This window comes from Wolffia australiana, chromosome 3, assembly GCF_029677425.1.
Source record: "Wolffia australiana isolate 7733 chromosome 3, ASM2967742v1".
Classification (NCBI taxonomy): Eukaryota; Viridiplantae; Streptophyta; class Magnoliopsida; order Alismatales; family Araceae; genus Wolffia; species Wolffia australiana.
The window spans coordinates 9,462,501-9,477,347 of record NC_135837.1 but is presented as its reverse complement, the minus strand read 5'-3'; the positions used below and the strand labels follow the sequence as shown (position 1 = coordinate 9,477,347).

General features: G+C 41.1%; 2 protein-coding genes across 3 annotated transcripts in view; one reads left to right on the top strand and one right to left on the bottom strand.

The window, feature by feature from the left end:
- The first annotated feature begins 7,173 nt into the window (after nt 1-7,173).
- On the top strand, nt 7,174-12,752 carry G18F (autophagy 18 F-like protein). Of its 2 annotated transcripts, XM_078572441.1 has the most exons (9): nt 7,807-7,916; nt 8,815-8,861; nt 9,241-9,699; nt 9,763-10,182; nt 10,272-10,511; nt 10,607-11,407; nt 11,621-11,790; nt 11,876-12,186; nt 12,467-12,752. In XM_078572441.1, exons 3-8 carry the CDS (start codon nt 9,406-9,408, stop codon nt 12,183-12,185), a joined length of 2,235 nt encoding a protein of 744 aa, XP_078428567.1. In that variant the 5' UTR covers nt 7,807-7,916; nt 8,815-8,861; nt 9,241-9,405; the 3' UTR covers nt 12,186; nt 12,467-12,752. The 2 variants fall into 2 exon arrangements, with proteins under 2 accessions (XP_078428566.1, XP_078428567.1); XM_078572440.1 differs by lacking the exon at nt 8,815-8,861 and having other exon boundaries at nt 7,174-7,916.
- Nucleotides 12,753-14,760: 2,008 nt separating this feature from the next.
- The window catches only part of LOC144701501 (uncharacterized), a 2,894-nt gene continuing 2,807 nt past the window's right edge, over nt 14,761-14,847 (bottom strand). Inside the window, exon 2 of the mRNA XM_078573310.1 lies at nt 14,761-14,847. This exon is cut by the window's right edge and continues 854 nt beyond it. The gene's annotated coding sequence lies outside the window, so the exon portion shown is untranslated.

Sequence of the window (14,847 nt, the reverse complement as noted above, 5' to 3'; positions counted from 1 at the left end):
TCCGACCAAAAGCCTTCGACACTTCATCAATTACATCTCGCTTCTTCATGGTGGTCGCTAGCATAGCGTAGGTGCTGCTCCATTGGGTCGGACAGTATTAGACGACCATGTTGGAGTCCTCAACTCCGGGGTCGTCTTCACATGCCTTCACATAAAGTTCTCTCCGTTGCGTAGAGCTTCGAATACTGCGCACCAGTGTTCGCACCTTTGCAACTGCATCACCCAAGCATAATGGCTGGCATGCTCCATCATGGTCATCGGATGCTGAGAAGATATCTACAAGCTCGTTGTCCTGGTCGCTGTCGTAGTGCTCTTCTGTCCTCGTCACGTCGCCCTCTTTGGGCTCCAGAGCTTGGGTCGAAGGAATGTCGAAGCTTTTTTATTGTCACTTGAACGACAATGTTCAGAATGTGCGCGACACATGGGACGTGCCTTTTGGTGCTAAAGTCCGGGTTAACGATCTTTATCTTCCTCGCCATCAAGGCCAACAACTTCTTGTTTGCCGTGGCATTGTCAGTAGTCACGACGTAGACCTGCATAAATATCGATCACGTGTAAACTCACGAAGTTAGTTAATAAGATAAAGTTTGCCGTTGAATGGTGACCTTCAACCGCAGAAAAAATTCTTCTAGAGCCTGGAGAACAATGGCCGCCATGTTTTCCCCATCGTGCTTGCCGACAATTTCTCGGATTGCAAGAACCCACTCCCAGTACACCCATTTATCGTCCAACCAATGGACGGTGATGCCCAAAAGTCCAGTATTGTTCTCGGCAGTTCACACATCTACGGTGAGTGAGAAGCGGTCCACGTTCTTCCATAGCTTCTTCACATCTTGTTTCATGCGACCATGTATTTGGATGGTCCACTACTTAATGACCTTCGCACTTGGAGGATCCAAGTCGAGAAGTGTCGCATAACGCCACATCTCCTTGAAGGCAACATTCTGAACAATGCTCCACGGTGAATCAGTCATGCATATGAACCATGCAATGACATTCTTTGTTTCCTCCAGCGTATGCCCCCTAATCGGCCCTCGTCGGCCAGGCTTTCCCTGTTGTCTGCTTTGCAATCTGTTCGATATACGTGGTTGATCAGGTTCTTCCGACACCTCGCCCTTAAGCTCCACGTGACGGGCTGGATGGCAAGCTTTGAAATGTCGCCAAAATACGTTGGTGCTTTTGTCGTCCTGGCGCTTTATCGCTTTTCTCTTATTGTGCGGGTTCATCTCCCAACACAGTAAGCATACGTAGTATCCATCTTCCATGCGTTCGAAGTAGTCAATGATGACCAAACGATTCAAACGAGGGTGACTCTATACGGCATGAGAAGTTCCTGCGTCCGTACGTTCAGGACCTTTAGCTCCAAACCCAGATCTGTCTTGGGTTGGGCCACTGCCTAAGGGTGGGTTCATGTTTCTGAAGGCATAATTTGGTAAACAATGATTAAATACAACGGCTATCACATGATGCCAAAATACATTTTAAACGCTAAAGTAAGTAACGGGTACAATCAATAAAACTAATAAATAAACAGAGCATTGAGGTAGAATGACAGAAATGTGGAACTCAATGCGAGAGAATGACAGATGGGTGAATTCAAGAAGGGATATTTAGAGTTAGTGATTAAAAGAGAATGAATGGGGTGGGATTATTAGAGAGTAAGGGAGGGTGAGAGAGAATGAGGAGTAATTGGGGGGTATGAGATAATGAGAGGAACGAAGGAGAATTGGAGAGTGGGGGAGAAAGAGAGGAGATAGGCCGAATTAGGGACTAGGGGAGAATGAGAGTAGGGAGGGAGAATGGGAGTGGGGAGTTAGAATCAGATTGGAAGAGAAAATATGAGAGGGAGGGTGAGGATTATGGAGTAAGTTGGAATGAGTGGGAGAGTGAGATTTGTAGATTGAGAATGTGAGAGAGAATGAGGGTGAATTAGAATTGTAGAGAAAGGGAGAATGAGAGAGAGAGAAGAGAGGGGAGGAGGAGAATTAGGGAGTAATAGAGGGTGGGAGAAGAGAAGGAGAGATAGGACAGTAAATTATAAACCAAGAGAACGTGAGAGAGAGAGAGAGGGAGAGAGATAGAATCATTTTCTAAGTGAAAATGAGAGAGGGAGGGTGAGAATTATAGTTTTAAGGGAGAATGAGAGGGAGAGAAGAGAGGGGAGGAGGAGAATTAGGGAGTAATAGAGGGTGGGAGAAGAGAAGGAGAGATAGGACAGTAAATTAGAAATCAGGAGAGCGTGAGAGAGAGCGAGGGAGAGAGATAGAATCATTTTCTAAGTGAAAATGAGAGAGGGAGGGTGAGAATTATAGAGTAAGGGAGAACGAGAGGGAGAGAAGAGAGGAGAGGAGAAGGACTAGGGAGTAATAGAGGGTGGGAGAAGAGAAGGAGAGATAGGACAGTAAATTAGAAATCAGGAGAGCGTGAGAGAGAGTGAGGGAAGGGAGAGAGATATAGTCATACTGCAAGAGAAAATGAGAGATGGAGGGTCAGAATTACGGAGTAAGTTTGAATGAGAGGGGGAGAAGAGAGGATAGAGGGAGAACTAGAGAGTTATAAAGGGTGAGAAAAGAGAGGAGAGTTAGAAGTGAGAACTACAATTTAGAATGCAAGCTGGACTGAGAGTGGGAGAGTTAGAAGTTAGAACTACAATTTAGAATGTAAGCTGGACTGAGAGAGGGAGAGGGAGGGTTATAGAGAAAGGGAGAATGAGAGAGAGATAAGTGAGAATTATAGAGTAAGGGAGAATGAGAGAGAGAGAGAAGAGAGGAGAGGAGGAGAATTAGGGAATAGTAGAGGGTGGGAGAAGAGAGGGAGACATTGGACAATAAATTAAAAATCTGCAGAGCGTGAGTGAGAGCAAGGGAGAAGATAGAATCGTATTCTAAGAGAAAATGAGGGAGGGAGGGTGAGAATTATAGTGTAAGGGAGAATGAGAGGGAGAGAAGAGAGGAGAGGATGAGAATTAGGGAGTAGTAGAGGGTGGGAGAAGAGAAGGAGAGATAGGACAATAAATTAAAAATCTGCAGAGTGTGAGAGAGAGCGAGGGAGAGAGATAGAATCATATTCTAAGAAAAAATGAGAGAGGGAGGGTGAGAATTATAGTGTAAGGGAGAATGAGATTCACAGAATGACACAAAAATTGAGTCCAATTTCTGGGATTCATTCAAAGCAAAATTAAACAATCCCACGAAAACTTTCAGTTATCCGACAATATTCATAAAGCAAAAAATGCACCTGAAAGAAGAAGAAGAAACATAATCTGAAAACAACTGGATTAAAAGACTACTGAATTGATCATTTTACTTCCTGAAAGCTCCAAAACATCTACAGCTTTCAAAAGAAGAGAGAAACATACAGTAAGGGAGAAATATATAGTAAGTGAGAATAATCGAGACTCGAGAGAGAAGAGAGGGGCAAGGGAGAATTGGAGACTGGAGAGTGGAGACTGGAGAATGAGAAGAGAGAGGAGACTTAGAATTACAACAGTGAAGAAGAATCAGAGAGAATGTGAAGAATTAGATGTAAAAAAAAAAGAAGAAGAATCGGCATTCGGCAGTGAGAACTATTAGAACTCTTCATTGTGATTAAATGGACGAAAATTACAAAACTGTCGAAAATACTGGAGGCCTGGAATGTGCCCGCAACTCCGTCGTCCGTCGATTCCACTGCTGCCACCATCCGCCGTCCACTGCCCGCCGTCCGCCGACCGCCTACTCCGCCGGCCGCTGGTCGCTGCCTTCAGCTCTCCTCCCCTCTTTCGTGTATTTTTTATTCAAAGTTTCGAATAAAAAATACATGAAATTTCATAACTTAAGGAAATTCGATGTGCATATCAAAAACTGATATCCACAACCGATATCCGGTACCGTCATCCTTCCCCTTGAGACGGAGACGGATGCCGACATCGAGCCGGATATCGGTATCGGATATCGGCACTGTAGCAACCGATATCCGATATCCGGATATCGAAAAAAATGGATACCGGAATTCCCCTTTCCAGTATCTGATACAGCATCCGTCCCGATACCGGCATCCGGTACCGGTATCGGGACAGGCGAACACTAGAGGTAACCCAATATAGACTCACTAATATGAATAGTAGCCCCTAAGCCTTGTCACCAGGTGTCTAAAAGGGTACACATGCAATATTAAAATCTACACAAAGTAGTTGATCATTTTATGATTATATAAAAGGGAAAGAGATGATATTATGATAAATATAATGAGTTATAAATCTAAAAGGGTTATAAATGAGCATGCGATATCAAACCAGTCAAAAGCCTCCAAATTTACTACACTTTCCAGTGTTGACATTTTTATATGGAACAACACCTCATCCTAATGAGATTATGTGTTGAAGTTAATTTGAATATACATTGGATGTCATGTACATGGCAGATGTCGCGACCTAGTTGGCCCAAAACAAGACAAGTTCCGCGGGAAATAATGTACATACATGATAATTCACATGTTTCAAAAAAAATTTTATATGTTTGCTTGTGTTTCAATGAAACTATCTAAAGATAGATTTTTTTATCTAACGAGAACTTATTGTCGATGCTGTTATTTAAATAAAGGCATCAATTTCAGTTTATGTTATCATCCAAATATGATACATTTGTGGTGCGCCAATGCCTTGTAATGTGTTCCTTCATTTTTAAAGTGTAGTTCCTTATGAGCACTGTTTCTATTTCACAACACCTGCACGAGAGTACACCATGATACATGGGCATATAATTCCTATCTTGAATCTAAAAAAATTAAGGAGATGGACATAATATGTGATGTTGCATTGGACTACTCTGATCTTGATTATACCATGAGATCTAGAAAATTTGAGGAATCTGATGAAGTCAATTTTATGAATGGGACAGACAAAATCATTTGATTTTGTTAACAATAATTCATTTGGAAAACAAGAGCTCTCGATGTGAGCCTACAATTAAGATTGATCTTCTTGAGGTGAACTCTTGAGGCGAGCCAAACTAACATTGTACAAAATTATTTATTAATCTTATCTGAGATAAGTAAAAAATTAAGTACTGATAAAAAACCAAAAATTAAAGAAAACCGTCATAAACAAGCATACATAAATTTTAATAAAATGATCAAACAAAGCCACTGCCATTCATTCAATTTAAATTCATAGTTTTATGAGGCAAGTAAGTAAAATATGTAGCGTATCGATGCAAGAATGAGATTATCAATCTTCCACCAATATATAAGTTTGTAAATTATGATGCTAAAATCACAATTTATACAGGTCACTCAAGTTTAGAGCGAAAAACTTTCATTGGATATACTCTCAAACATGTATCGATTTCCATAAAAAATTAGGTATGGGTATTATCATAAAAAAAAATATTAGAATGCCAAATTAAAAAATTGATAGAGTGAATTCACCAATACTACACCTTAAAAAATTAGTCAAAACCTTCAAAGAGTTCTGTAATGTTAACTGAGTTTTTTATGGCTATGTTACTGTAGTCTTGAATTTTATATTATCAGGGTTTATTGGACTAGAGAGTCCAAAAGGTTTAGAAAAGCTCAGCTAGCACTCGTTCATAAAATAGGATTCTTGAAATAATATTAGTGAATTATGGGTATAACTCATTTATAGAATCTTAGTTATCGGGCTCTAATATGAAGGATTAATCTTAGTATAAGAACTCATTGATTTGGTTTAAACAAGAACGAATGTGGCTGCTTTCACAAATATTGGTTTCTCAAATAAAAGGATAACACCTAAATATGACAAAAAATTAATCTATTTTTAAGCTCAGGTATTTTTGTCTGAGATCTATTTTGTGTTTTCCTGGATCCATGTACTTTCTTCCTCTTAGATATCTGACTGTCAAACTCTTGCGTCTCCAAAATATCAATTATAATTTAACGTACAGCCAAAATAAATTCCTAAAAGAAATTTGAATGTGAATGAAACTTTTGATATAATTTTCATTATTTATTAAATTGGTTGTACATGGTGATATTGATAATATGTTCCCCCTCCTCTTTTCATCAATGAATAGGGGTATATCAACTTTCATTTTCTGCAAGGCCCTTACACAATCTCTATCATGCAAAGTTAAATTTTGTATTTTATTAAAATAGTTTCCGCAATATTTATTATATCAATTTTTTTTACATCAGGTGATTTAGTAAAAATAATAACTGCAAATAAAGACAAACTATTTTATGAATTCCTATATCATCTATCATTAATTAATTAATTTTGCTATGTACAATATCAGAATGTTTGTAAACTATTTTAGTTCTAGATTTCAAACCGAACAATAAATCATAGAGATTTCCTTTCTAAACTGATTAAAGTTAGAGTATCTGAATAAATCCTACTTACATGGTGCAACAAAAGATTTCTTCCCAATATATCAGCATTTTTTCGAATTAAAATGAAGTATCATTACTTCCCACGTGCGGCGGGCCCACCGACTAAGACCTAATTACATGCGACACTGGGGGGACCCACTTCAACTCCCGTTAACGTCTTCTAAAAGTACAAATAATCATAGTAAAGGAGCTATCTGCAATCTTTTATTTAAGAAGAGGTTTTTCCTTAATAAGTATATCTTATCTTCTTCAGTCTCCCCCGCCGTTAACGTACATGAGACGGGTTCTTGACCCCTGGATCCACGTGGAGGTTTTTCATTCGTCCACGTCTCTTAAGAAAGGAAAAAACTTTGATAAAACCATTTAAAGCTAGTAATAAAAGTGGTTTTTAACAAAAATATGTTTAAAAATTCTCACGTGCGAAGTAGCCGTTTACGCGATCGTCACGTGCAGAGGATATTCTCTGGGACTAGACGGATCCCATGTGGCACGTGCGAGATAGCATCTTCGCATCTTACCGGTTGCTTCCTCGTGTCTTCACGATCTACCGTTCGATCATGTCAGAGTAGCCACAAGCATATGCTGTTCCGCCGGTGCACCGTACCGGGGTTTTGACGTGATGATTCGGGCATTGCCAGAAATCTATTTAATTTTGGGTTTTTGAACAAAAGCTTTCGAGGGCGGTTATGTACTGCGTTGCACCGGAATTTCAAATTCCTAATCTCAACCAATGAAATAATGACACGTGTACGTTGGGTGCATTATTTACGTGTTATTTTATTGTATTATTTATTGTCCACGACGTAGAAGAAACGTGGCGGGGTCATCATTTCAACATCTTTCTTTCTCTCTCTTGGTCTCTCTTTCTCTCTCTATTTCTTACCCTCTCTCTCTTAGTCGCTCTTTCTCTCTCTATCTCTCTCTTGGTCGCTCTTTCTCTCTCTAGTCCTCTCTCTCTCTAGCTCTCTCCTACTCTTTCTCTCTCTAGTCGTCTCGTCTCTAGTTCTCTCTCTCGATCGGGCTTTCTCTCTCTAGTTCTAGCCCTCTCTCTCTCTTGTTCAGGACCTCCATATCGGCGAGGGGATCTTCGATCGAAGTTCGATCTGAGGCGGAAGCTTGAAATTCGATCGGAATCGCGGAGCGGAGAAGGCGGTGTTCACCAGGAAGTTTTTCGACCCTCGCGATCGAGCGCCTGGTGATCAAAGTCGGTAGTTTCTCTCTCTAACATTGTGGAGGAGATGGAGGGGGGGATGGCAACCTAGGATTGGCGCTTGGGCTGTTTCCTCTGAAGAGATCAGCAGACAAGGAAACAGCCTGTGGTATGATCGGAAATCTATTGATTAGGGGATCCAAATCCTCGCTTGAATTATCATCGCCCCTTTCCCGGAGATCGGGGGATGAAGAACGACGTGCACAGGGCGGGAATCTTCACCCGCCGAGCCATATCCAACTATCTTAAGATTGTTTCGTCGGGGGCGTCAAACGTTGCGTCTACGGTACGGCAAGCAGGCGCATCAGTCGCATCTTCCATCGTCGAAAGAGAGGATTGCTCGGTTTTCGATCAGGTACCTTCGTTTGCTAGGTTGATTTTCCCCTTTGCAATCGTCCCAAATTTTTGTTATTCTTGTGGAATTTGAATTTTACGCTGATTTCCCCTTGTGGGAGGATTTTTCGGACTATCGTGCTGAGCCCAAATGAAATAATTTGCATATTACTCAAAGTTTGTTGCGTTGAGCGTGTCCACCAAACCTTTAAAAGGAGTTTCTCTGGATTTTCCCCTTTGCAATCGTCCCAAGTTTTTGTTTTTCTTGTGGAATTTGAATTTTACGCTGATTTCTACTTGTGGGGAGGATTTTTCGGACTATCGTGCTGAACCCAAATGAAATAATTTGCATATTAGTCAAAGTTTAGTTGCATTGAGCGTGTCCACCAAACCTAAACTATGAGTTTCTCTGGACTTTAAATCTACAGATTTCTGAACAATATTGGATGTCTGCCTCTCGGTAGGTTTTTGTTCTTTCGTTCTATGTAAAAAGAGAATTGCTTCATGTGGGATTAGGTACTTCCCCTTGCTTGTTTAATTTTTCCCCTGACAGTGAGCCCAAGTTCTTGTACTTATGAAAATCAATCTTCCACAAACTTCCACGCGACGAGAACATCTTGAGTGTGGATTGTCACTAGGAGCTGTCAGGATCTCTCTCACTTGCGGCAATCGCCTTAGTTGATCATAATGAACCCAGATGACTGTATGTCAAAATACTTGAAGCTTAGTTTCGTTCAACGTGTCTACCAAACTCAAACGAAGAGTTTCTCGAGACATTGAATCTCCAGATTTCCGACTGATTTCTGAACGATTCTTGATTTAAGTTGTCTCTTGTTGAATTTCTATATCCGTTCTCAGTAAAAACATGTCTTTAATTATATGTTGAAGTCACATAAACAGTGGATTCTTCTCGCTCGCAGGGAGGATCTTTATTTTTTCTTTGTGGCATTAAACTGGATGCGAAAAGGTGACGTGATCATGACCATGAAACTGTTTGAATTTCCCTCACTTACGGGGGATCACCTTGTCGATCATATACAACACATGAAATAGTTTGCATAATACCCAAAGTTTTATTAAATAAGGGGTTTTCTAGATTCTGATTTCCAGGTTTCAGACTAATTTGCAGGCAATGGTAGATGTAAGTTGGGTCTAGTCGAATGTCTTTGTCTCTTGCTAGATGGTTTTCATCAGTTATACTGCAAGATCACATTGGCGTGTAATTCTCTCTGGGTTTCAATTTATGTTTATTGAAAATCCCTTCAATTCTAAGTATTAGAGCCATTGTAAAAAAACTGGTCTTTTTAATTATTTCTTTGGAGCGGCTGACAGTGTTTTTTACTTAGGTTCGATGGGCTGGTTTTGACAATGTAGAGAATGGCAATGCCCCGCCTCGGCGAGTTTTACTGCTGGGTTATAGATCTGGATTCCAGGTTTGGGATGTTGAAGATGCCGATGATGTGCGGCAGTTGGTGTCTAGACATGATGGTCCAGTTTCCTTTCTGCAAGTGATGAAGAAACCACCACCGACAAAGTTTTCTGAGGATCGGTTTGCAGATGTTCGGCCCCTGCTCGCAATAGCTGGGGATGGCTTTCCTTCTGGAGGCACTAACTCCTATGATGGAGCCCTCAACAATGGGCACACGGGTCACTCCCCGGAGATGATAGATGATAACATTATCTCTACTACTATTCATTTTTATTCTTTGAAGACTCACACTTATGTGCATGTTTTGAAATTTCGATCGGCTATTTACACCATAAGGTCAGGTCCACGAGTTGTAGCTGTTTCTCAAGCCAACCAGGTTGGTATGCCCATGTTTTTGGGGTCTTGATATTCTCCTATCTAAAACAACTGTGTATTGCAGATACACTGTTTTGACGCGACAACTCTGGAGAGAGAGTATACAATTCTTACCCACCCATTGGTTGCTGAATGTTTTGGGTCTGGTGGTATTGGATATGGCCCACTTGCAGTGGGTACCAGGTGGCTGGCCTACAGTGGGAGTCCAGTTGTTGCCTCCAACTCAGGCCGTGTGGCTCCTGAGATTCTTTCTCCAGTTTTATCGACATCGCCTAATGGAAGCCTGGTTGCACACTATGCGATGGAATCAAGCAAGCAACTTGCTGCTGGCTTCAAGACTCTTGGAGACATTGGGTACAAGAAGCTGTCCAAGTACTGCACAGAACTCCTCCCCGATGGAAATGGCCTCAGACAAGGTAATTCCAGTCTGAGAAAAAATGGCACGGGAAGTGGACAATCATTGGATGATGAAACTGCCGGAATGGTATGTTTTGACCTGTCTCTTTTAAATTCTGAAACCTTAATATGAGATGAGTCCATGATTTAACATGTTCCTTCTTTGTAACAATGTAGGTTATTGTGCGAGATCTGGTTTCAAAGGTCGTTATTGTGCAGTTTAGAGCACATAAAAGCCCGATTTCTGCATTAACTTTTGATCCTTCTGGGATCCTGTTGGTTACAGCTTCTGTTCATGGTCATAACATCAATGTTTTTCGTGTGATACCATCTGTGTCTGGTGATAAATCACGATCAGTGGATGCCAGTGGATCATATACACATCTTTACAGACTGCAGAGAGGCTTCACTAATGCGGTGCCCATCGGTCTCCATTAACTTTATTTCCTGCTTTTTTGTATCATATTTGACCATCTTGGCGTTCCTTTCCTTACTTCTCTTGTCTATGACAGGTCATCCAGGACATCAGTTTCAGTAATGACAGCCAATGGATTATGGTCAGCACTTCACGCGGAACTAGCCACCTGTTTTCGATATCATCGGGAATCTCAGCTAACCCTCCTTCAAATGATGCCGCAGCCAATGGTTCTAAGAGTGGTCTGAATTGGCCTACAGTCTCTTCTTCGTCCACAATGAATCGCCATATTCTTCTATTTCGAGGCCCACCTTTGACTTTATCTGCTGTCAGCCGTATAAGGAATGGTAATAATGGGCTTATGGGCGTAGTAAGTGGTGCCGCCGCAGCCGCCACTGGCAGGCCGGGCCTGCTCGCTGGAACCGTTGCTTCAGCTTTCCACAACTGCAACAGATCTTTTGGGTCACACCAAAATACAAAGAAATATAATCTTCTGGTATTTTCGCCATCTGGCTGTGTGATGCAGTATGTTTTACGTCCACTGACTGGGGCAGATTCCATGGTTGATACTTTCTCTGGGTCAGTACCTATTTCCCACGAGCCCGAAAATGGTTCTGATGCAAGCTTGCTCATCGAGGCAGTGCGGAAATGGGATATCTGCCACAAGAAGAAGAGAAGAGATCAAGGGGAGATTGCTGATGTAAATGAAGAACAGAGGATTGGAGAAAGTGGCAAGCATTTTCAGAAAGGAATGAGAAGGTCCCCTAGTATTTACCCTGCTGACCCTGATGCAGTTTCTAATTTGAAGTTCACGATGGATGAGAAACGTCATCTGTATATCTCGGAGTTTGAGCTTATCACTCATGACAGTGTGATTCCCCTTTGGGCAAAGTCTGAGGTATTTGGCTTTATTTTACTTAAGCTGATCAACCCTTGAATAATCAAGCTTGCATTCACTTTAAAGTCCGTGGAATCTTATGACTTGTGTTTGTTGAATTTAAGGAATCTTTATTATACTTTGTGGGACTTAGCTTACTGATTTTATGAATGTGCCTTAATTTATTTTTTTTCTTGAATGTTTGCTGACTCAGTTGTTCATTCTGCTTGGCAGATCTACTTTCAGGCGATGATAGAAGAGGGGATCAAAACAGGTCTGGGAAACTCCCCAGATGGGGAGCTTGAACTGGAACGGATGCCAACTCGTACAATCGAAGCGAGGTCAAAGGATCTGATCCCTGTTTTTGATTACCTTCAACTACCCTCAAAGCCACCAAAACTCAGGTTGATTTTCCATGCCGACACGCATTAACTCCTTTGTCCATCGCCAAGCTCGAAAGATTTTGCGCTTATACTTTAGTTCTTTCAGACCTGATGGATCTGGAGAAGGATGTCGCGGCCGTTTTTGCAGTCCTGAGCTGGCAGAAGTTGCCGATCAGCTGATGGCTTTGGATGATCATCTAGCTTCTGGGGCCACTCACGAAGAAGGCCTGCTCAATGAAGTCGGATGTTATGTAGATAACAGTAATGGCTCTGAAGTAGGTGCACTGCTTGAGCTTGTAGATAATGGGGATGGCCCGGAAATGAATTCGGGTCGTCAGCTCGAGCCTGTAAATATTGATAGAGAGAGCCCAAATATGGTGAAGTACTTTGCAGACGACGATAACGAGATAGACTGAGGTAAACTCTATGCTTCTCTCTTAAACTCAACTGTCTTTATGGGCAAATAACTCTCGTTCTCTTTCACCCAATTTCCCCCTAATATATCCCACCCTAGTTTCCTGTATGCAGAAAGAGTTTTGTTTAATAAAGCAGATTAACCCGTCCTTTTATAATATTCTGCCATATATCAAAGCTGTTTTTGCTATATATATTTATTTTGTTTCCGCGATTTTCTTGTGTGGATGAAAATAGAGTTTAAAATTTTTCATTTTTATTATTGTCTTTATATATTTTTCAGGATGCGCATGAGGTACTATTGTTTTTTCCCCTCGCTGGGCCTGGGCTGCATTTGCAATTCTTGTTCGTAGAATTCATGCATGTTGCCGATGGTATGCATCTGTCCAGGCAAGTCTGTGAATAATTCTATATTTCTGTTCATTGTTCACTCGTCGTTATCCCATTCAATCATGTAAATAATAAAAAAAGCTTTTCTTCTCTTTTTTTCACTCCACTAATGTCATCTCTTATTGGGAGAATCCTATGTAATCTATTCATTTCCTTTTACTTTCCCAATGCATGCTCAATATTGTGTAGGCCTTTTTTAAGTATGGATATGTGCAGGACTAGCTTCTTCTTTTACCGTAATGCTGCCTATATACTGGCCGAAGGCCCGTTAGTAGATCTATGCTCTAAAATTCGACCTATTAACAGTTAATTAAAAAATTGTGATGTGAGCTGTTTGTCCAAGGCCATGACTAGTAGGATTATAAGAATCTCTCGAAGGCATATAAGAGGATGAAAAGGAGGGACCTGTGGAATTCGAATAAAAAAAAGGTGGGACAAGAATGCTATAAATTAAGGGATTCATTATTCAAGAAAGCAGTAAATTCATTTGGAAGAATCAGGATAGCCGGAGTAATTGGCGAGGGGAGGAGATCCTCTCCGATGTATAGGCAAAGCTGATTCAGCCTAGTAATTTCTTTTTCCCTCGTTCAACTTCTCCAGACATTCTTTTGATTTTCATTGATACTTGTTCTTTTTCACACAATCTGGTGGAATTTTTCGAAGAATATATTATGGAAATCTTCTAGACAATCTTCGTTTCTCTTGTCAACTGGTATCACAGCACCAAGGTTCCCAGAAGCCAGACAAGAACCCAAAGTCAGATTAAGTTTTCATCCAGTGCCCACTACAAAACATACTTCAGCGACTTATGGAGCAAATCACAAATATCTATATACATCTTGATACTCGGGATAATCTTGTTCCGCCAAGGCCGACACAGGAGGCATAACCCCGTGTCGTACATCAGAAAAAAAAAAAAAGACAACAGCTGCTTATCCGGAGTGCTAGGAGGGTCTGATTTGTAGGGATGGATCTACTGTATACTATTTTATGTCTCAATCCCATGCCCAATTACGGTAATATGCATTTAATCTCCAGGCAATTGGATGATACTTCTTTCAACTCGTTTTTCTATGCTGAAGATGAGTTTGGCTTTCAAGATCGGCTCAATCTCAAGTACCAATTTTATACCTGAAATGAATTATCCTTGAATGGCATGTATAAGACTTTATTTGAGATCCTGAAAGCAGGATAGCCATATCCGTCTCAGATTATCACTCTCAATTTGAGAGACTTATTGCACATATGCCGTATTTAGCAGCGGCTGTCAAAGAAAATGCTTATTTTAGAGGTCAAAACCTGACATTCACATTGGAGTTCTTAATATCACTGATCTCTCCATTATAGTGGAGATAGATTTAGACTTATTATCTCGAGGAGGGCAAGGATCTTAATTAAGCATTGTTCCTCAATGTCAAATGTTGATCCCTAGAAAACAACCATAACATAACAATTTACGGCAACAGAGCTCTGTCTGGATCCAGCCTACAGGAACAACTCAACCTTCCAAAGTAAATCTGAAAGGGTGCTACATCTGCACTACTGAAGTAGAGATCCAGCATACTAAGTACAAGGGTCTATGTTAATAGTGTACTGAGAATTTTTCTCCTGGATATTATTGCAGAAGGGATTTTAATCTGGTCATGGTTCTAAAGAAGGAAACAGAGGAAGGACAAGATGAGGAAGAACATGATGCAGACATATGAAGTGCCTATGGGTCAGCTTGTAGAGAGAGCAGCTTGCTCACAAACTATGATTATAGTGCAGGGACGCGGACAGGGCGATTCTTTCGTCCCGGGAAGAAAAAATCATCCCGTCCAAGGGTTTGGACGAAATTCGGGACGAAAATCCATTCCGGGGACCAAGGACAGGACAGTTTTTGTCTTGTGGGATGAAAAAACCGTCCGTCCAGAGGTCTCAGACGATGGGCGGACGAAAGTGGATGAAAAACTGCCGGATTCACATCTGACAGTCGAGATGTAGCCATGTGGCCTCACTATGACAACATCCTCCGTATTTCCCTAAAAACTTAGAAAAATCTATATTAATATATTTAAAATGTAAAACGGTTTTTTTTTGTCCAGGACGAGGGACGGGACGGTTTTTCACCAGATGGGATGGTTTTCATACCATCGGACATAAAATTCGTCCCGTCCTTCGTCCTTGCACTGAATCTGGATGTTGGGTGGGACAAAATTTGTCCCATCCCATCCATCGTCCACGTCCGGGACGATCTGGAACTATTACTATGATTCAGCCCCAACACTCAGGAGA